The sequence below is a fragment of the Schistocerca cancellata genome, chromosome 3 (assembly GCF_023864275.1).
Source record: "Schistocerca cancellata isolate TAMUIC-IGC-003103 chromosome 3, iqSchCanc2.1, whole genome shotgun sequence".
Classification (NCBI taxonomy): domain Eukaryota; kingdom Metazoa; phylum Arthropoda; class Insecta; order Orthoptera; family Acrididae; genus Schistocerca; species Schistocerca cancellata.
In genome coordinates, this window is record NC_064628.1 from 146,097,829 (window position 1) to 146,121,155 (window position 23,327).

Here is a 23,327-nt window from a genome sequence, read left to right on the forward strand (position 1 = left end):
TTCAATTTCCTTGGTGCACTAAAAAAAGAAAAAAAGTTTCTTCCCTACTAATGTTTATTACGACTCCTCAAAGTATGTTCTTGATAAAAGATTTTCGTTTCCTTTCATTGTTAAACCACTGTTGCACATTAGATACGTCTAACCACTAATCCTTCAGTGAAATCATGCACATACAATTCAGAGTTCAGATCTCTCACAGCAAACTGGATCTCCAATCTCTAAAAACATCTTAAAATGTCTTGAAACTTCTTCGAGCAAATGCAGTGTGTTTTCTCCTCGAAAGCCCTCAGAGTCCCTAGTTCTTTATACTCTGTTGGACCCGCAAGCTTGTTCTACAGGCAACCTTCCTATGAAATTATGGAGAACAAATTCTCTTTGAAGTTCTACCGCTCGTAATACATATTCCTCCAGAAGGAATAAAATTTACAAATCTGCAGACATATTATAATACATGATTTACAGATTAAACGTACGAAATTAACATCTTTAAAAAGTCGATCCTGAGATATAACATCACTAGATCGAAAACATTTGCAACTACTAGCACCCCATGACTATCACCAATGAATCAAGCATATCCGTTGTGCTACACAAAAAAGAGATGGCGTCCGGCGTCCATGTATACCTCTTGTCAGTAGCCCGCATCCTAGTCGTACATACTATCACTCACAGATGCAGACGAGATACATTGATACGTTATGAGTCCTTCCAACGATAACTTATTTTTCGAAATTTTTACAGTTTTCCTGCACCCGTTTCGCCTTGGCTTCTCTGTACGTCCCATTTATTTCATTCCTGAGTGATATGTATTGCTGTTTTCCTGTCTTTTCCTTAAAATAACTGTACTTCTTTCTTTCGTCGATCAATTGAAGAAATTCTTCTGTCAACTAAGACTTCTTCCTTGTACTTGTATCTTATTGGACAACTTCTATGATATCCATTTTTAGTGGTTCATTCTTCATCAACTAAACTGCCAAGCCGAAGAGAACTTTCTCGCCGTTAGTTAGTACTTCAATATTCCACGTCCTTCCACAATGGTTCTTCCGAACTGTTCTCTTAAACTTCAGTCTACTCTTCATCATTACTAAATTGTTTTCTGAATCGATATCTGCTCCATGGTACATCTTACGGTCTAATACCAGTTCTGGGAAATCACTGTCTGACCGTGATTTAATATAGAAGACACTGGAATCTTTTCCATCTATATCTCCTCCTCTGCTGATTTTAGAATATCGTATTTGCTGTTATTAACTGAAACGTATTGTAAATCTCGATTAGTTTTTCTCCCCTTCATTTCTACTACCAAGCTCAAATTATCCCATAACTCGGTCACAGCCGCTTCTCATACTACTGCATTCCAATCACCAGTGATTTTTAGACTTTCATGATCGTTTACATACTCAATTACCCATTCAGTACATATATATATATATATATATATATATATATATATATATATATATATATATATACTCTCTACCTATTACTCTTCTGCTTGTGATGTGACCTGTATAACGATGTAAATACTGTCTCTGTCTTTTCCTTTCCTGCTTGTGATGTCGACCTGTATACCGTAACTATTGTTGTTAGTTTTCTGTCTATTCCGATGAGAACAACCTTTTCACTATTCACATCGGCTCACTCTCCACCCTACCGTCCTATCCGTAACGCATTTTGCTTCCTTTATACCAATTTCTGCTGCTACTGCTATTAATCTCATCAGAAATCCTTACCTTCTTTCCATTACCCTTCACTGATTATCACTATAACTCGAGTGAATCTTTCCAATCTTTACCTTCTTTCCATTATACTTCACGGATTCTCACTATAGCTCGTGTGAACCCTTGCATTACTTATTTCAGATTTTATAGCTTACCAGCCTTGTACAAATTAATAACATTCCACGCTACGACTTGTAGAGTGTGAAACCTTCCCGTGTCCTCTATACCTCTTTTGTTACGCAACCTTCCCTTCTACAATAACCTATGAAACCTTCCCTTAGGATTTCTATCTATTGCTTAATAACAAATGAAATTTTCCCTTTGAAATTCTCTTTCTCAATCTTCGCATACAAATTTAAATGCTGCTTATTAAAAGTCATTTTCTGATTATTTCCACGAAACATACAATGTGTCGTCGTCGTGGCACTCAGTCGTTACCTGCAATAACCCAAAGCCGTTCCTTACCTTTTTTACTGTTACTAAATCACCATCTGACTGCTACATCGAACTGCGACATGAATATACTTACTCTGTTTTACTATACTCTATTAGCTGCTGGTGGACTGTCATAATAAGTGGCTGTATTTATTACCAAAGCTGACGTTATTCTTTAATAGCAAAGCTGACGTTATTCTTTTATTAATTTGACTGAAGTTAGGTAATTCATAGTTAAACTTCTTCTTGACAACAATAAAATTTTGCAAAGTTTCACGTTGATGGTTTTTGGGATGGATTATGATCAGTAATGCAATATTGCTGGCAAAAGTTAATTATATTCTGATTGAAACGACTTTACAAACGTTCACATGGGATTTACTTTTTTACAATAATCTTACAACTAGCATCGCGCCAATACCTTCAGTAGTCTTGAGTATCTCAAAAGAAAAAAAAATTCAATAATATTAGTTCCTCTTATGACAATAGTAAGCTGATGTCTCTGTACATCCGTTTATAATCTCTTGTATATCATAGATGGTGGCTGGCAGGCACACCGCTCCTCTCAACCACTCGCTTCAGACTCACTACCGACTCGCTTCACATCTAGCTTACTACTGACCTCCTACTAACGCTATTAAGTGCGGTCTCTCCCGCCAACAGTGTTTTCTGGAGCTGACAATCCCTGCTACCATTACAAAATGTATCAATGCGAGATCTTTCCCGCTCTTTTCTTAAAAGGTATCCATACGCGGTCACTCCCGCCCTTTTAAAAATTATATCAATGTGCGGTCTCTCCTGCCAACAATACTTTGGTGCAGACATTCCCTGCTGCCACAATTATTTCCAACATGGCAAATATTAGTTATTCCTACTTAATCCTATTAATAAAATATAAACATCTTTCATAAATTGTGGTTTGACAATAGAAATATACACGTCTTACAAGTGTTACCTTTTCATTGGTGATTCAATTTTTCTTCATACCCACCTCCGCGTTGGCAGTTTCGTCCCGGAGCTCCGAAAGAGTGATTAATCCGAAATCTTTTGTAAATATAGAGACGATACTGAGACTTGTTTCAATTACATACCAACGTGTAGATACACATTGTGTGTCTTTAATACAGTGGCTTCCATTGCCTCTGTGACTCGTGGGGTTAACAGCTGCTGATTCTTCTGCCTTTCAGGGACAATCAACAATCCATAGGGCGAAGGTTGCCCAGAAACTTCGTCCGCTCATCCGCCTTCTTTGGCTAGGTTGTTGGCAGCACAAGCGTTACTATTTCTAGCGTAATCCATCGGCCCCATTGCTGTCGGTCTTATTTAAAAATTTAACTAGTGGCAGTGTTCGATCCCGCGAACACGAATGTTTTGATTACTAGCCAGAGGCGCTATCATCAGTGTCAAATGTCTCCACATAAACGTCAATTTATCCTATTTTCCAATCGTAGTCGATTCATTTAATGTGCGCTTCAATTTGAACCATGGAACCTCTGTCACTGGACGCAGTAACATTCTTTCTAGCCGACAACGTGATAAAACTCTACGCTGGTCTTAGAATTTTTTTGTCACCTCTCTCGATCCAGTCTCTAGAGTTCATCAACTTTAATATTTAAGAATCGCCCAGAAAAGAGTTTTTTTGGCCGCTCTTCCGTTGATTTTCTTAAGATTCTTCCAGTTAATCTCAGTCAGGGACCTCCTTTCTTACAACTAGCCTTATGTGCTCGTTCCATTTTTGGTCACTCTTGACGGATACTCGAACATAATTTTTGCACCATCAGTTGTGTGAAAGCGGATATCGTTTTCTAGACATTAAGGAAAGAACTGAAAATTTGTGTAAGAGCATCATTTACGTAATATGACTTTGTATTTTCACGTTACAGATGAGCTGCATCCTCGTCACCCATCGCCTTCATCGCGACACAGAATTGGAACCGTGGATGAGGTCGAAAAAGGTAAGCACGCATCACTCGTAAGTAAAGTTTTCAAACAATATTAAGATGGTATAGACTTAGTTGCTGAGAGTTCGTAACTAACGGGTCTCCAGCAAATGCCGAAGTTTAGAGGTCAATTAATTCCATGCCTTATTTTACGTATTAATGGGAATGAAAGCAAGAGATGAGGAGGACCTCAATGTTCCGTCCTCTTGTGAGTACTCGAGACGCATCCAACACGTTGATAGTGTAAGGCAACAGTAAATGATGACCGAGACTGCAACAGTTTGACTGTATAACAACGATCTTGGATCTGACAGGTTTAGATTACGCCATTGGTATAATGGCTGGAGGCCGCTCTAAATATCTCAGGGGTGTTATAGACAGGTATTATTCAGTTTCTTTCGCCAAACCCGACACAGATTTGCATAGCTGCCGAGGACACTATAATATCCATTACCACAGTTGTGACAGATCATAATATGGCTGTGGAAAATTAGCTAACACTAGAAATCGGTGGAAGTGTAATATGTGAGAGAAAAGCTATCGAAAGAGTAATACATCTAGAACAGAGAAAGCCGTGGCTGATGTACATGCTGAGGTGACAAAAGGCCTAGTACAGCGATATGGACAGTTACAGATGGCGGAAGTATCGCGTACACAAGCTATGAAAGGACAACGGGTTGGCGGAGCTGTCAATTGCCCTCAGGTGATCCATGTGAAAAGGTTTCCGACGCGATTGTGGCTGCTCGACGGGAAATAATAGGCTTTGAACGCTGAATGGTAGTTGAAGCTAGCACATTGGGCATTCCATTTCGTAAATACTTAGGGAATTCAGTATTACGTGATCCACAGTGTCAAGAATGAGTCGAGAACAGCACATTTCGGGCATTACCGCTCACTACGGACAACGCAGTGGCCGACAGCCTTGACTCGACGACCGAGAGCAGCGGCTTTTGCGTAGTGTTGTCAGTGCTAAGAGGCAAGCAACACTGTGAGAAATAACTGCAGAAATCAAATTGGGACGTACGACGAACGTAACCGTTACAATTATGTGGCGAAATTAGGCGTTACTGGGCTATGGTGGCATACAACCTAAGCAAATGCCTTTGCACACAGCACAACGTCCTCTGCAGCGCCTCTCCTGCGTCCGTGACCACATCGGTTGGCCCATAGACGACTGGAAAACCGTGGCCTGGTAAGAAGAGTCCCAATTTCAGTTGGTAAGGGCTGATGGTAGGGTTCGAGTGTGGCGCAGACTCCACGAAGCCACGAACATAGGTTGTCAACAAGCCACTGTGCAAGCAGGTGGTGGCTACGTTTACATGAAATGGACGGAGTCATCTGGCCCTACAGAACTAATCACTGACTGGAAATGGTTATGCAGCTATATGGAGACAATTTCCTTACATTCATGGATTTCATGACCCCAAACGATGATGAAATTTTTATGGATGACAATGCACCATCGCACTTGGTCACTAGTGTGGTCTGAAGGCCAGTCTGGACAGTTCGAGCGAATGATTTTGCCATCTATCGAACATTTATGGGACGTAACCGGGAGATCGGTTCGTGCACAAAGTCTTGCAATTTTTGCAGTTATGGGTGTAGAGGTTGCAAGGCTCAGTGCTTCTGTATGCGACTTCCAAAGACTCTTTGGGTCCATGCCACGTCGAGTTTCTGCACTAAACCGGACAAAAGAAAGTCAGACACGATATTGTGAGGTATCCCATGGCCTTTGTTATTTGTTGATGTGCTGAGGAGGCGTCTTCGTGATCATTATATACACTCCTGGATATGGAAAAAAGAACACATTGACACCGGTGTGTCAGACCCACCATACTTGCTCCGGACACAGCGAGAGGGCTGTACGAGCAATGATCACACGCACGGCACAGCGGACACACCAGGAACCGCGGTGTTGGCCGTCGAATGGCGCTAGCTGCGCAGCATTTGTGCACCGCCGCCGTCAGTGTCAGCCAGTTTGCCGTGGCATACGGAGCTCCATCGCAGTCTTTAACACTGGTAGCATGCCGCGACAGCGTGGACGTGAACCGTATGTGCAGTTGACGGACTTTGAGCGAGGGCGTATAGTGGGCATGCGGGAGGCCGGGTGGACGTACCGCCGAATTGGTCAACACGTGGGGCGTCAGGTCTCCACAGTACATCGATGTTGTCGCCAGTGGTCGGCGGAAGGTGCACGTGCCCGTCGACCTGGGACCGGACCGCAGCGACGCACGGATGCACGCCAAGACCGTAGGATCCTACGCAGTGCCGTAGGGGACCGCACCGCCACTTCCCAGCAAATTAGGGACACTGTTGCTCCTGGGGTATCGGCGAGGACCAATCGCAACCGTCTCCATGAAGCTGGGCTACGGTCCCGCACACCGTTAGGCCGTCTTCCGCTCACGCCCCAACATCGTGCAGCCCGTCTCCAGTGGTGTCGCGACAGGCGTGAATGGAGGGACGAATGGAGACGTGTCGTCTTCAGCGATGAGAGTCGCTTCTGCATTGGTGCCAATGATGGTCGTATGCGTGTTTGGCGCCGTGCAGGTGAGCGCCACAATCAGGACTGCATACAACCGAGGCACACAGGGCCAACACCCGGCATCATGGTGTGGGGAGCGATCTCCTACACTGGCCGTACACCACTGGTGATCGTCGAGGGGACACTGAATAGTGCACGGTACATCCAAACCGTCATCGAACCCATCGTTCTACCATTCCTAGACCGGCAAGGGAACTTGCTGTTCCAACAGGACAATGCACGTCCGCATGTATCCCGTGCCACCCAACGTGCTCTAGAAGGTGTAAGTCAACTACCCTGGCCAGCAAGATCTCCGGATCTGTCCCCTATTGAGCATGTTTGGAACTGGATGAAGCGTCGTCTCACGCGGTCTGCACGTCCAGCACGAACGCTGGTCCAACTGAGGCGCCAGGTGGAAATGGCATGGCAAGCCGTCCCACAGGACTACATCCAGCATCTCTACGATCGTCTCCATGGGAGAATAGCAGCCTGCATTGCTGCGAAAGGTGGATATACACTGTAGTAGTGCCGACATTGTGCATGCTCTGTTGCCTGTGTCTATGTGCCTGTGGTTCTGTCAGTGTGATCATGTGATGTATCTGACCCCAGGAATGTGTCAATAAAGTTTCCCCTTCCTGGGACAATGAATTCACGGTGTTCTTATTTCAATTTCCAGGAGTGTAGGTGCCGCAACATGGTGAAACGAGTCCCAGCGTGTTCGGTCGGACTCCACCACTCATGCCATGTGGATGTCCCTCGGCTGGAAGCAATTGCAGTTTAGTGTGGCCAAAAATGGTTCAAATGGCTCTGAGCACTATGGGACTTAACTGCTGAGATCATCAGTCCCCTAGAACTTAGAACAACTGGAACCTAACTGCCCTAAGGACAGCACACACATCCAAGCCCGAGGCAGGATTCGAACCTCCGACCGTAGCGGTCGTGCGGTTCCAGACTGTAGATAGTGTGGCCAGTAACGGGTCACAAGTATGACGGCAGACACTATCCAAGTTAATGAGGCAAGCTGTGCTCAGCTTCTAAAAATACATCTTTCTGTCCCAGATAAACGTAAATGGCCTGCTCCAAGAAGTGTTGCTGAACGCAGTGTTGTCTGCCTGACTTACAGTAGTTCATACTCACACTGCAAGCTGAAGACACCACGCGTCTGCAATTCCAGTAAATCCTTATTTCAGGCATCTATATCCCTAATCTTCTGCGTGGTAGTAGGCTTGCTCTAACATCATATTTCTTAAGGATCATTGCAATGTTAACAATTAGTAGTCCTAATTATGTCAGAAACGGATAACCAAGACACTGTCTCGACACTTCGCTGGAGGATGAAAGGAATGATACTTAATCCAATATCACACCATTTATACAAAGTAAATGTGCATGTAATCCATATGTTAGTTCAACTCGGTAACAAAGACAACGAGGTCTTACTTGGAATGTTTTGTGTTATTAATGTGAGCTTCTGGAGGTACACAAGACAAATCCTCTGAGGTAGTTATTACTTCTGCATTCATCTCAAAGTTGTGTTCGACATCTGCTGCTGAGAAGAGTCCAATGCACATAATTAATAGAAAACATATATTGTACATATTTTTCAATCATACCCATGTATCGGAGAAAATTCTAGACATCCTTAGTAAATGGCAAATCGTAAATTGTCCTCTAAACTGAGAAAGACCCGTTTACGAAAGTAGAAAGCATAACCCCCACTATGTATGGAAGTGAAACATGGACGATAAATAGTTTGGACAAGAAGAGAATAGGAGCTTTCGAAATGTGGTGCTACAGAAGAATGCTGAAGATTAGGTGGGTAGATCACATAAATAATGAGGAGGTATTGAATACAATTGGGGAGAAGAGGAGTTTGTGGCACAACTTGACAAGAAGAAGCGACCGGTTGGTAGGACATGTTCTGAGGCATCAAGGGATCACAAATTTAGCATTGGAGGGCAGCGTGGAGGGTAAAAATCCTAGAGGGACACCAAGAGATGAATACACTAAGCAGATTCAGAAGGATGTAGGTTGCAGAAAGTACTGGGAGATGAAGAAGCTTGCACAGGATAGAGTAGCATGGAGAGCTGCATCAAACCAGTCTCAGGACTGAAGACCACAACAACAACAATAAGAGTTGTAAGAGCTAGGAAAAGGATGTTAAAATGCGCTGGAGGGTTTGTAACGATAATGAAGTTGTCGCAACAGTAATCCAGCTGGTATATTATGACGGCCATGTTAATCATGTTACGGAGGGTTAAGGAAACATGTGGAGTTAAGAAAACATGCAGACATGTCTAGAAGTTTAGTAAATTATATAAGCAAGCGAAGGTGTCATTTTTCTCACTAGTTATAAGCATCTAGTTTATTCGAGGGTAATGCAGCGATAAGGAAAAGAAATTAACAGACAAAAAGGGAGACTTTAGCGTACTGGAATAATTAGTACCTCAGAGAAGTCATTTCGGTTGAACCACTCGAATAGCGGATAACGATAGCGAGCAAGTTTCGGGAATCAGGGAGGTGCGCCGGTCGCCGATGGAATCGGCACCGCGGATACATGTGAGTTTTAGACGGTTTTCCGCACCCGAATCCGTGTATACTAGGCTGTTTACAATTCCTTTGCTTGCCTTACTACCAAGATTCCGTCCTCACAAAATGGCTCTGAGCACTGTGGGACTTAACTTCTGAGGTCATTAGTCCCCTAGAACTTAGAACTACTTAAACCTAACTAACCTAAGGACATCACACACACCCATGCCCGAGGCAGGATTCGAACCTGCGACCGTAGCGGTCACGTGGTTCCAGACTGTAGCGCCTAGAACCGCTCGGCCACCCAAGCCGGCCCGTCCTCACAAATGACCTCGATGAGGACGAGATGTTAAACTTCCACTTTACGTTAATCACTTTCCCAAGTCCCGGCTCAGTTACACGATGCATAAACACTTCGAAAAGGCTCTCAGACTGTCACAAGAACAACTGTAGACCCAGACAGATGGGGTACACAATTTCCGTCGCAGAAGGGACGAAAAGGGTTTTGGGTCGCCCAATACCTCCAAAAATGCCAAATCCAGAACAATATGACTATTCCTCGTTATTCTACAGGATGACAGTTACTGAATTACATGAAACAACGGAAATTAGTTACAAACATGTAAACGTCAAAAATGTTTCAAAAGGCTCTCAGCACTAAGGGACATAACAATCTTCGGTCATCAGTAGACCGCGGATTTTAGGTGAAAACCTATTTTGTTCCTGAGTTTCTATTTGCATAAAAATTTGTACTTATGCGTTTCATGACTATTTACACTTAATAGCGTTAATTCTATAAGACCTAAAAAAGCCTATTTCGACGTTAGTGCCTATTATTGCCTAATTCGGCTTTAATATCCTAAAAAGTGCCTATTTCATCATATAAGACAGTGGCTCCAAATTTTTCCACACTATACGACAGATGGAAAAAAATATTTTCTGCCCAGCGTGCAGCAAGGTGGCTAGTTGATATGCGCTCATGCTTCGTATTTGCCTAACACTTCGGTCTTTTTTTATTTTTTTATATCACTATCCCTGTTAATACCAAATACTCTTTATAGGTGTTATGTTATTCATATGCAAAAAATAGATCACGGATCTTTAGGTTAAAACCTATTTATTTTCCTAAGCTCCAATTTGCATATAAGTTGGTACTTTTGCGTTTCATGACTAACTAAACTGAGTACCGTTAGTTCTATAGGACCTAAAATTGCGTATTTCGACGTTGACGCCTAATTTTGCCTATTTTGTCATCAAAATCCTAAAAAGTACGTACCAATTTCGTTAATCTGACAAAGAGTTCTTGTGTTTTCAATGATTAGAAAAAGGAAGTAAACTTAGGGCTTTACGTCTCGTCGAAGTCGAAGGCCGTTAGAGACTGTTTACAATTCCTTTGCTTGCCTTACTACCAACAGCACTCGGCACGGTCGAATTGTCATCCATCCAAGTACGCCCCGAGCGCGACATTGCTTAACTTCGTTCAGCGAATGGGAACCGGCCAAAGATTTGAGTTACACATTAGAATCGAACGTGGGACGACTAAATGTTATATTTAAAAACATTTCGTTCGTAGGGTTCTGGCCAGCTGTGTATTTCCGCAAAGAAACGGTTTCATAGGCCTTAAGCTGAGCACGGATTGAAAAATCACAATGTTAATCGTAGACGCCCTCTGTAGCTGAATTACTGCCCTTCGCGCATTTTCTCGCTGCTGTCTACAGGCAGTTCTATCAGACTACTCTGTTTAGTGAAAGGTATTATACGTGAATTTTCTGGTTCGAAAAATAATTTGCCAGTAGTGAGATGTTTTCATCTGAAGCACCGGTAGATTTCATTCGCTTGTTCAGAGGGGGCGGCCATCTTCAGGTGCCATATGTCCAGAAACGAGTACGGTACTTCCCCTACCGCTGCCATGCATCGCAAAAAAAAAAAAAAAAAAAAAAAAAAAAAAAAAAAATCGCTTTTTCCCAGCGAAAACAAATCAGTACATTGTGTAGCGACCGACGTGTTAAGTGTTACTGACGTTCTAAGTGCAAAATAAATTCTAGTTTCTGTGTGAGAATACTACGCCATGCCGAAAGCAGCTAGTTCAAAGTCTACTCAAATAAGGCAGTGGCTGCAAGATTTTCCGCTTAATACAACAGATGGGAAAATTATTTTCTGCCAAGCATGCAAAAAGGAGGTTAGTTGATGTTTTTCTTAGACTTCTTATTTTCCTATCACTTGGGATTCTTTTTTATCGCTATCCTTTAGTAATACGAAATACTCTTTATATGCAATTCTAAACTGCATTTCCTTTTTCTCTCGTATTAGGTTTCAAGTGTTAAGAAATCTCACTTAACTCAGCATGGAATCGCACATAAAGCTAATGTTGAACGAAAGTCAAAATTGAGCAAACTCTTTTAACCAATAAATCTGGTGAATCCTCCGAGAAAAACAAGTTCTGCAGTGATTTGTGTCATGAACTTTTGGCAGCAAACATCCCCTTTCGGAAACTAGAAAACCCTATTTTCAGAGGTTTTCTTGAGAAGTACTGCCATCAGTCTATTCCTGCAGAGTCAACTTTACGTAAGAATTATGTGGATTCAGCTTACAATGCTGCATTGCACAGAATCCGAGAAGTTGTTGGAGAATCTTGTATATGGATTTCTGTGGATCAAACTACTGATAGTCTTGACCGTTACATTGCAAACCTGATTATTCGCAAGGTAGATCCAGATGCTCCATCGAGGGCTCATTTGATTTACTCAAAACAGCTTGCAAAAACGAACCCACAAACAATAGCACAGTTTGTGAACAATGGGTTTAAGGTGCTGTACCCAAACGGAGTGAATGAGAATAAGGTGCTTCTGGCCGTCACTGATGCTGCTGTATTCTACCCATTGATGCTGGACGTAAATTGTGTAGTGCCTGGGATCAACCGCATAGCAGAGCAAGTAGGGCTACAATTTCCTAAGGATCTTTTTTTTTTTTTTTTTTTGGTCATCAGTCTACTGACTGGTTTGATGCGGCCCGCCACGAATTCCTTTCCTGTGCTAACCTCTTCATCTCACAGTAGCACTTGCAACCTACGTCCTCAATTATTTGCTTGACATATTCCAATCTCTGTCTTTCTCTACAGTTTTTGCCCTCTATAGCTCCCTCTAGTACCATGGAAGTCATTCCCTCATGTCTTAGCAGATGTCCTATCATCCTGTCCCTTCTCCTTATCAGTGTTTTCCACATATTCCTTTCCTCTCCGATTCTGCGGAGAACCTCCTCATTCCTTACCTTATCAGTCCACCAAATTTTCAACATTCGTCTATAGCACCGGTTTTCCCACAGTCCATGATTCACTACCATACAATGCTGTACTCCAGACGTACATCCTCAGAAATTTCTTCCTCAAATTAAGGCCGGTATTTGATATTAGTAGATTTCTCTCGGCCAGAAATGCCTTTTTTGCCATTGCGAGTCTGCTTTTGATGTCCTCCTTGCTCCGTCCGTCATTGTCATCAGTAACACACCCACTGCCTAGGTAGCAGAATTCCTTAACTCCATTGACTTCGTGACCATCCTTTCACCTTGTATTTTAATTCCACTCCTGAACCTTTCTTTTATTTCCATCATTGCTTCTTCGATGTACAGATTGAAGAGTAGGGGCGAAAGGCTACAGCCTTGTCTTACACTCTTCATATTACGAGCACTTCGTTCTTGATCGTCCACTCTTATTATTCCCTCTTGGTTGTTGTACATATTGTATATGACCCGTCTCTCCCTATAGCTTACCTCTACTTTTTCCAGAATCTCGAACAGCTTCCACCATTTTATATTGTCGAACGCTTTTTCCAGGTCGACAAATCCTATGAAAGTGTCTTGATTTTTCTTTAGCCTTGCTTCCATTATTAGCCGTAACGTCAGAATTGCCTCTCTCATCCCTTTACTTTTCCTAAAGCCAAACTGATCGTCACCTAGCGCATTCTCAATTTTCTTTTCCATTCTTCTGTATATTATTCTTGTAAGCAGCTTCGATGCATGAGCTGTTAAGCTGATTGTGCGATAATTCTCGCACTTGTCAGCTCTTGCCGTCTTCGGAATTGTGTGGATGATGCTTTTCCGAAAGTCAGATGGTATATCGCCAGACTCATATATTCTACACACCAACGTGAATAGTCGTTTTGTTGCTACTTCCCCCAATGATTTTAGAAATTCTGATGGAATGTTATCTATCCCTTCTGCCTTATTTGAACGTAAGTCCTCCAAAGCTCTTTTAAATTCCGGTTCTAATACTGGATCCCCTATCTCTTCTAAATCGACTCCTGTTTCTTCTACTATCGCATCAGACAAATCTTCCCCCTCATAGAGGATTTCAATGTATTCTTTCCACCTATCTGCTCTCTCCTCTGCATTTAACAGTGGAATTCCCGTTGCACTCTTAATGTTACCACCGTTGCTTTTAATGTCACCAAAGGTTGTTTTGACTTTCCTGTATGCTGAGTCTGTCCTTCCGACAATCATATCTTTTTGGATGTCTTCACATTTTTCCTGCAGCCATTTCGTCTTAGCTTCCCTGCACTTCCTATTTATTTCATTCCTCAGCGACTTGTAATTCTGTATTCCTGATTTTCCCGGAACATGTTTGCACTTCCTCCTTTCATCAATCAACTGAAGTATTTCTTCTGTTACTCATGGTTTCTTCGCAGCTACGTTCTTTGTACCAATGTTTTCCTTCCCTTTTTAGAGATGTCCATTTCATTTCAACTGTACTGCCTACTGCGCTATTCCTTATTGCTGTATCTATGGCGTTAGAGAACTTCAAACGTATCTCGTCATTCCTTAGTACTTCCGTATCCCACTTCTTTGCGTATTGATTCTTCCTGACTAATGTCTTGAACTTCAGCCTACTCTTCATCACTACTATATTGTGATCTCAGTCTATATCTGCTCCTGGGTACGCCTTACAATCCAGTATCTGATTTCGGAATCTCTGTCTGACCATGATGTAATCTAATTGAAATCTTCCCGTATCTCCCGGCCTTTTCCAAGTATACCTCCTCCTCTTGTGATTCTTGAACAGGGTATTCGCTATTACTAGCTGAAACTTGTTACAGAACTCAATTAGTCTTTCTCCTCTTTCATTCCTTGTCCCAAGCCCATATTCTCCTCCTTCCCCTACAACTGCATTCCAGTCGCCCATGACTATTAGATTTTCGTCCCCCTTTACATACTGCATTACCCTTTCAATATCCCCATACAGTTTCTCTATCTGTTCATATTTAGCTTGCGACGTCGGCATGTATCCCTGAACTATCGTTGTCGGTGTTGGTCTGCTGTCGATTCTGATTAGAACAACCCAGTCACTGAACTGTTCACAGTAACACACCCTCTGCCCTACCTTCCTATTCATAACGACTGCTACACCTGTTACACCATTTTCTGCTGCTGTTGATATTACCCGATACTCATCTGTCCAGAAATCCTTGTCTCCCTTCCACTTCACTTCACTGACCCCTACTATATCTAGATTGAGCCTTTGCATTTCCCTTTTCAGATTTTCTAGTTTCCGTACCACGTCCAAGCTTCTGACATTCCACGCCCCGACTCTTAGAACGTTATCCTTTCGTAGATTATTCAATCTTTTTCTCATGGTAACCTCCCCCTTGGCAGTCCCCTCCCGGAGATCCGAATGGGGGACTATTCCGGAATCTGTTGCCAATGGAGAGATCATCATGACACTTCTTAAATTACAGGCCACATGTCCTGTGGATACACGTTATGTGTCTTTAATGCAGTGGTTTCCATTGCCTTCTGCATCCTCATGTCGTAGATCATTGCTGATTCTTCCACATTTAGGGGCAATTTCCCACCCCTAGGACAAGAGAGTGCCCAGAACCTCTATCCGCTCCTCCGCCCTCTTTGACAAGGCCGTTGGCAGAATGAGGCTGACTTCTTATGCCGGAAGTCTTCGGCCGCCAATGCTGATTACTTATCAAAATTTAGTCAGAGGCGGTGATCGAACCCGGGACCGAAGGCGTTTTGATTATGAAGGTAAATAAAGTAATATCTATGGTGAATAAAATTTTTGTTAGGCACCATCAAAAATACATGCATTCACAGAACAGCTTCCAGATGTCCCATTGCCGCCAGAGCCTGTTGTCACCCGCTGGGGCACGTGGCTGACAGCAACAGAATACTATCGGACGCATCTCTCAGCTATCCAGAAGGTGGTTGAAAATATACCGGAGGTAACAGCAGCAATGGAGTTACTCAAAGATTCTTCTTTAAAACGGGACTTATCTTACATTAGGGCCCACTACACATTTATGACAAGAATAATTTCACAATTAGAAGGCTCTGGGAGACCTATCTACGACAATATTTCTTTGCTTGAAGAAGTCAAAATGAAAATTAATGAAGCGTCAGGTGAAGTAGGGGAAAAAGTACGGGCAAAAATGCAAACGGTTTTGCAGAAGAACACTGGCCTGAAGAAGTTGTGTGCAGCTGACGACATACTCGGTGGAAAATCAAGCTCCCCTGACTGCAGCATTCCTGTCCAACATGTGCCGTAAATGAAGTATGCCCCTGTCACATCTGTTGATGTAGAACGTTCTTTTTCAGCGTATAAATTGATTCTGGCTGACAAGCGCCATAGTTTTTCACTAGAAAACCCAGAGAAGATTTTGGTTATTTATTGTGAAGCCAACTATGGTCAGAATATGTGAAACTACGAATGTATTAATTAGACCATTGCCACATCTTTTTTTACGGAGATCTTTATCTTGCAGGAACTCAAAAATATTTGGAGTTATGTTCAACATTAATGTTGTAGATTGCTGTGCTCAGTAACCGTGTAAATATTCATTCTCCTTGTTTTAATGACTAATAAGATGTTCATATTATCAACACTGTGTATTTTAATTTATTTTTATTTCCTCTGTATCATTTTTATTAGAGCCTATTTTAGGTTTTATATAGCCTAAATGGACTACTGAAGGAGCCTATTTTAGGTGCCTAAAACACAATTTTTTACGACCTAAAAATCCGTGGTCTAAAAAAATGGCTCTGAGCACTATGGGACTTAACATCTGAGGTCATCAGTCCCCTAGAACTTAGAACTACTTAAACCTAACTAACATAAGGACATCACACACATCCATGCCCGAGGCAGGATTCGTACCTGCGACCGTAGCGGTCTCGCGGTTCCAGACTGTAGCGCCTACAACCGCACGGCCACTCCGGCCGGTCAAATTCAGTTACGTCTCGCCAAATATGCACCCACTGCAAATATCTCAACCCGGTAATTTTAATACAGAATTGGAAAGCTCAGCACTTGATCAAATGTAAAAAAGCAGCAACCCTTCCTCGCAATAGGAGATAGATAAGTTATTTTGTTCTAGAGCCAAACTTCTCTAAACCGTCCCTGTTTCCGAGAAGAAATACGTTTGCATTTTCGTGCCTTTAACATTTTTAGCACCTATTTCATTTTTAAAATTTTTGTAAGTTTCAAAATATAAATTTTATAAATCAATTTATTCCTAAACACAAAGACATATATTTCATATTGTTATGTACCTGATGTCACCTGTTATGAAATAGGCCTTGGTAGCTGCGCAGTTTCCTTGGACCACCACCTGAAAGTTCTGTTGTAGGATTTGTCCTTAAAATGAATTTTAAGTTTATAAATCTTTAATTACGTCCTCAAGAACCTAATTATTAATGTTTGAACACAGTTGGTTAGTACGGACATTTGTGTAAGTTCGTAGTTAGCTCTTCAGAAGTAAAAGTACGTACAGAATAGAGGAAGTGATCATAATTAGTTTGAACCGCAATTAAGAAGAAAACAAAGTCACAGGACTGTTACGACACAGGTAGTCACAAGTATTATTCCACTAAAGCAAAACACTTATTTTGGTGTCTGTTTCTCATGAATATTAAATTTGTTCTCTTATGTTGAATTAACCGAACGCAGAGGCAACACAAATGGATCCCGAGGCTGGACTAAAGTACAAGACTGAAGTAGTACCACACGAAGACTAGGAGCACAATGAACAGAATAGAATGAACAGACTGACTGAAATTACGCCGGGTTTGGCCTTATAAAGACTCGCTCCAGGATATCGTTCAATTTTTTAAATTTGTAATAGTTTTGCCGACCGTTGTGGCAGTGCGGCTCTAGGCGCTGCAGTCTGGAACCGCGTGACCACTCCGGTCGCAGGTTCGAATCCTGCCTCGGGCATGGATGTGTATGATGTCCTTAGGTTAGTTAGGTTTAAGTAGTTCTAACTTCTAGGGGACTGATGACCACAGATGTTAAGTCCCATAGTGCTCAGAGCCATTTGAACCATTTTTGTAATAGTTTATAAACTCCATAGGAATGAATTTTTGCCTTTCTTTGGCTGACAAGATTGCTTTATATTTTGTTTATATATTATTTGGTATGAGCGGCAGCTAATAAAGGAAGTAGCCCTAATCTGTGACTATGCAACGCGAATATCAGATATAAGAAATGGAATCGATTCCGGAATGCTAAAATTTTATTATTGAAAATGTAGTAATTTTTAATTAGGGTGTTGTGTTCATCAATATGAGTGTCAATGAATTCAGAAAAATCAGCCAATCGAAATTATGTCAAAACATCCCGGAAATTTACTGTGGTTTGGCTATAATTGGCACTGAATGTTTGAACCATGTGAAATCTTTAATCAACAATACCTTCTGAACTATTTAAGTTTGACAAACTGCCTATTGGCAGAAAATCATTAGATGAACGTCAGCCGAAGAACCCGAGACAGAAGCCAATAGGCAGTTTGTCAACAAGTGGCCACGAAACCCTTAACAATTTTGTATTTAAGTTTGGTTTAACGTAAACATGGTGCTGATAAGAGGAAAAGCAGCTCTTTAATTTGAAAGTGGTCTTTACTTCCGAATTCTCCTATTAGCTCATCAGACTTTCCCTATGGCCCGATGTACGTAATTTTATAAGTGCAATAATTGTTGATTACCATAATTCCTGAAGAAAGTAATTAGCTTGTTGCAACCAGAACAACAAGTTTAATGACCTGAGTAACAAACTTTTATGGAGGGAATTTCTTCCTCACATTTCGAGTAGTTGCATACTATGTGATTGATGCAGGAAATTTAAAATCAGAATTTTGAAAAGAAAGTTAGCATAAATTTCATATATACCGTAATACATGAAGCAGGGGTGCATACAAAGTAAGACAGTGGGAACCAATCGGCTTTGTCACATGGTCCAGCAGATCCATCCTTAGATGCACCGATTTCAGTTTGTGCCGATACGATCACAACGTCCTCCCTCCTATTTACGCATAGCTTCGTAAATAACAGAATCATGCATTTATAAAATAACTAATCTTCCTACTACCATATCACTCCTGTATTTTTATCCCTTGTCCTAGTTACGTCTTCAGTAGCCAACTAGGTGAGTTATTTTTTCTTTAAGTTTCATTTACATTCAGTTAGAAGCGCTTTAAAATACCGGAAAATTTGTGACTACACCTCTGAAATTAGTTCATCTCAAAATATTGCACTTCCGTTATAAAGAATGCACATATTAATGTAGCATTCACCCACTGTTGGAATATTGTAATCTGCGGAGTTGTTAGTACAAAAATCAAATATATACAAGAATGTTAATCTGAGACGTGTAATTTGACTAGTTTAAATGTGCATTTTCCGCGAATTTCAAGTCCCATACTGCTCAGAGCCATTGGAACCATTTGAAGATATGCAAATGAAATTCCCCTAATTCTCTACACTTATGACCGAATCATATTCTTCTATTTGAGACACAAGAAGCTTTGTCAAAAAATAAAACGCCTACAGCCATCCTTAGGATTTTACATATTATGTTGCAACCAGTTACGGCACTTCGGTGTGCCATCTTCAGGCTTTAGTTAATGCTGGATGGGTTGTTACGATCCCTGTATACATCCAATCGGTGGTCAGCATAATTGGATACTCTAAAAATTTAGGTGTCAATACTCTAACCACCTACTGCAGTGGGCAGTTGATTGTTACAACAAAATAAATGAAATCATAAAGATGGCTGTAGGTGTTTTATTTTCTGACAAAAGCTAACGGCTTCGTCCCTAGCAACTCCTGCCGAAAGTATGGACATACAGAAAGAAGAAGTTTCATTTGGTTCAACGTTCAGATCGTTGAAAAAACTGTTTAGTGTTCAGTCACAATGATTTCCTGTTCAGCGCCAAAAAACCGCAGTATTCGTATTACAGAAGCCAAAATATAGAAATTTATAGACCATACTACACGAATAGAAAAGATTGTGTCCTGATGTGAGCCATATGGGGAAGCGTCTGTCACATAAAGAAGTAGTGAAATCCACTAGGTGAAACAATATGTCGAGCGCCACTGAGTCAAAGCAGTTTTGTTACATCACTCACTATTGCAACTGCAGCCGAGTTGCAATGTAATGTATTGGTTTACCCTCTTTTCACCGTAAATTAAACCATTCATTTACATCTTTCATCTACATCATACTCCGCAAGCCATTTAATGGTGTGTGGTGGAAGGTACTTTCAGTACCGCTATCTGATCCCTCCAACCCTGTTCCACTCGCGAATAGTGCGTGGGAAGAATGATTGTCGGTAAGCCTCTGTATTGGCTCTAATTTCTCGAATTTTCTCCTCGTGGTCAATACGCAAGATATATGTGGGAGGAAGTAATATGTTGTCTGACTCCTCCTGAAAAGTGCTTTCCCGAAATTTCAATAGTAAATCTCTACGAGATGCGCAACGTCTCTCTTGTAACATCTGCCAGTGGAGGTTATTTAGCATCTCCATAACATTCTCTCGCTAGCTAAACTATCCCGTGAGAAAAAGCGCCGCTCTTCGTTGGCTCTTCTCAATTTCCTCTATCAGTTCTACCTGATATTCATCCCAGACAGATGAACAATACTCAGGAATCGGGCGAACAAGCGCCTTCTAAGCCACTTCTTTCGTGGATGATTTACATTTCCTTAAGATTCTTCCGTTGAATCTGAGTCTTCTGTCTCCTTTTCCCACTATCTGTTTTATATGGTCATTCCACTTAAGGTCACTCTGGATAGTTATACCTAGTTATTTTACGGCAGACGCTGTCTCCAGACTTTTGCCATCAATAGTGTAGCTGTACAGTAGTGTATTTCTTTTCCTATGCATGCACAATATGTTACACTTATTTACGTTCAGGGTCAACTGCCAGAGTCTGCACCATTCATCAAATCTCTGCAGGTCGTTCTGCAAATTCTTACTATCTTCTGGCGTTGCTACTTTGGTATAAACAACTGCATCATCTTCGAATAGCCTTAAAAAGCATCCGACGCTTTCCACTATACCATTTATATATATATTGAATAGCAACGGTCCTATCACACTTCCCTGGGACTCCGGATATTACCTTTACATCTGTCGATTTGGTTCCGTTAAGAGCGACATGTTGAGTTCTGCCTGCACGAAAGTCTTCGCAGGTCTGATCCGATACTCAGTAAGCTCGTATTCGTTTCATTAAACAGCAGTGTGGAACGGTGTCAAATGCTTTACTGAAATCAAGGAACACGGCATCAGCCTGAGCGCCGTTGTTCACTGCGCTGTGGGTCTCATGGAGGAACAGAGCGAGCTGAGTTTCGCAGGATCTCTGTTTGCGGAATCCATGTTGATTTTTATAGAGGAGCTGTTCATCTTCCAAAAACGTCATAATTATTAGGCATAAAACATGCTCCATAATTGTACAACAGGTTATCCCAATATCTGCTATTTCGACGTTCGCACGACGATTGAAAGGAGAGACAATGTTACGATCTTCCGCGGTGAAACAACTTCGGAAGACAGAATTCTGTATTTCGGCCTTCTCTCTGTTGTCTTCCGTTTCGGTTTCGGTGTGATCGCTGGGAGAATGAATAAATGATTTTGACCCACTAACTGATTTTACATACGACCAGAATCCGTTAGGGTTTTTACTCAGGTCGGTTGACAATGTCTTACTTTCGAAATCATTGAATGCTTCTCTCATTGCTCTCCTTGCGCTCTTTTTCGCTTCGTTCAACTTTTGTTTGACAGCTAGGTTTTTACTTCTCTTGAATCTGAGATGAAGTGCTCTTTGTTTACATAGCACTTTTTCTAACACTGCTATTAAACCGTGGTGGATCTTTCCCATCCCTTAAAACCTTACTCGGGAACATATTTGTCTAGGGCACATTGAAAGATGCCTTCGAATTTTTTTCATTTGTTCTCCGCATCTTCGTCCTCATCACCGAATATTTGATGCTGACTGCTGAGATATTCTGAACTTTGTATCTTGTCACCACTGCTGAACAAATATATCTTCCTACCTTTCTTAACATTCCTTGTAGGCCGAGCCGGCCGGTGTGGCCGAGCGGTTCTAGGCGCTTCACTCTGGAGCCGCGCGACTGCAACGGTCGCAGGTTTGAATCCTGCCTTGTGCATGGATGTGTGTGATGTCCTTAGGTTAGTTAGGTTTAAGTAGTTCTAAATTTTAGTGGACTGATGACCTCAGATGTTAAGTCCCATAGTGCTCAGAGCCATTTTTGAACCTTGTAGGTCCCATCGTCATAGTTGCTGTCACAGCCTTGTGATCACTGATACCTCCCTTATGTTAACTGATTCGATAAATTCAGGTCTGTTTGTGGCCAGGAGGTCTAAGACGTTACCTTCACCAGTTGGTTGTCTATCTGCTTAAGGTAATTTTCGGACGAGACATCCAGAACAATGCCGCATGATTCTCTGTCTCTGGCACCAGTTTTGATGGCATAACACTTCCAATCTATACCTGTCTACTTGTAATCACCCCCTGTTACAACGGCATGATCAGGAAAATTACTAATGATATTCTGCAAGCTCTGTCTGAAGCGCTCTACGACTTCAGATCCTGACCCAGGTTGTGTATAAAAGCATCCTACCACAATTTTTCACCGTTCATTCATACTAAGTTTCACCCAGATTAATTCACATTCGGAATCCGTGCTAACCTCGCAAGATTTTATCGAATTTATTACTGCAATAAACACGCCGCCACCAACGGCGACTAACCTAAAAATGGTTCAGGTGGGTCTGAGCACTATGGGACTTAACTTCTGAGGTCATCGGTTCCCTAGAACTTAGAACTACTTAAACCTAACTATCCTGAGGACATCACACACATCCATGCCCTAGGCAGGATTTGAACCTGCGACCGTAGCTGTTGTGCGGTTTCAGACTGTAGCGCGTAGCCGGCCGGAGTCGCCGAGCGGTTTTAGGCGCTACAGTCTGGAGCCGCGAGACCGCTACTGTCGCAGGTTCGAATCCTGCCTCGGGCATGGGTGCGTGTGATCTCCTTAGGTTAGTTAGGTTTACATGATTCTAAGTTCTAGGGGACTGATGACCTCTGAAGTTAAGTCATATAGTGCTCAGAGCCATTTGAACCATTTTTTTGTAGCGGGTAGAACCGCTCGGCCGGCTTCACTAACCTACTCTTACGATAAACATTCCAGTCTGAACTTAGGATTTCTGTTCTCAATACTACCTGTGCTTTATAATCTTCAATAAGCGATACTAATTCTGGGACCTGTCCTTGGATGCTCCTGCAGTTTACTAAAATCATATAAATCTTTTATATCTCTGATCTGCCACGACCAATATACTCTGAGGTAGCTGTGGGCCTGAGCTATTAAGGGGAAACCTACAATTCTGCACCCTATAGCGGATGTCGAGAAATTCGCACCCGATACCGTCGCAGAGCCGTCTGAGTCTCTGGCTTAGACCTTCGACTCTGCTCCAAACCAGATGACCGCCATTAACCCTGGGTACGATGCTACAAATAGACTGTCGGCCGGTGTGGCCGAGCGGTTCTAGGCGCTTCAGTCTGGAACCGCGGGACCGCTACGGCGGTAGGTTCGAATCCTGCCTCGGGCATTGAAGTGTGTGATGTCCTTAGGTTAGTTAGGTTTAACAAGTTCTAAGTTCTAGGGGACTGATGACCTCAGATGTTAAGTCCCATAGTGCTCAGAGCCATTTTTTTACAAATAGACAGCCTAGCCCGCACACGGTGTACGTTGCTAGTTACCTTCCCCAAACAAGCCAGCCGCCGAAAGGATCCGAGGATGACCTGAGAACCCAAGCGGCAGGCGCCATTCGAGCCGACATGTGCGAGAACATGCAGCCGATTGCACACAGTGCGCTCGATAGTCGC

The 23,327-nt window shown here is 42.2% G+C and overlaps 1 protein-coding gene across 1 annotated transcript in view; it reads left to right on the forward strand.

Moving 5' to 3' along the window:
• Window positions 1–23,327, forward strand: part of LOC126176063 (membrane-bound alkaline phosphatase-like) — a 160,989-nt gene that overhangs the window by 34,231 nt on the left and 103,431 nt on the right. Inside the window, exon 2 of the mRNA XM_049923196.1 lies at window positions 4,040–4,111. Coding sequence (XP_049779153.1) covers window positions 4,040–4,111 — 72 coding nt within the window. The remainder of the gene's footprint in view (window positions 1–4,039; window positions 4,112–23,327) is intronic.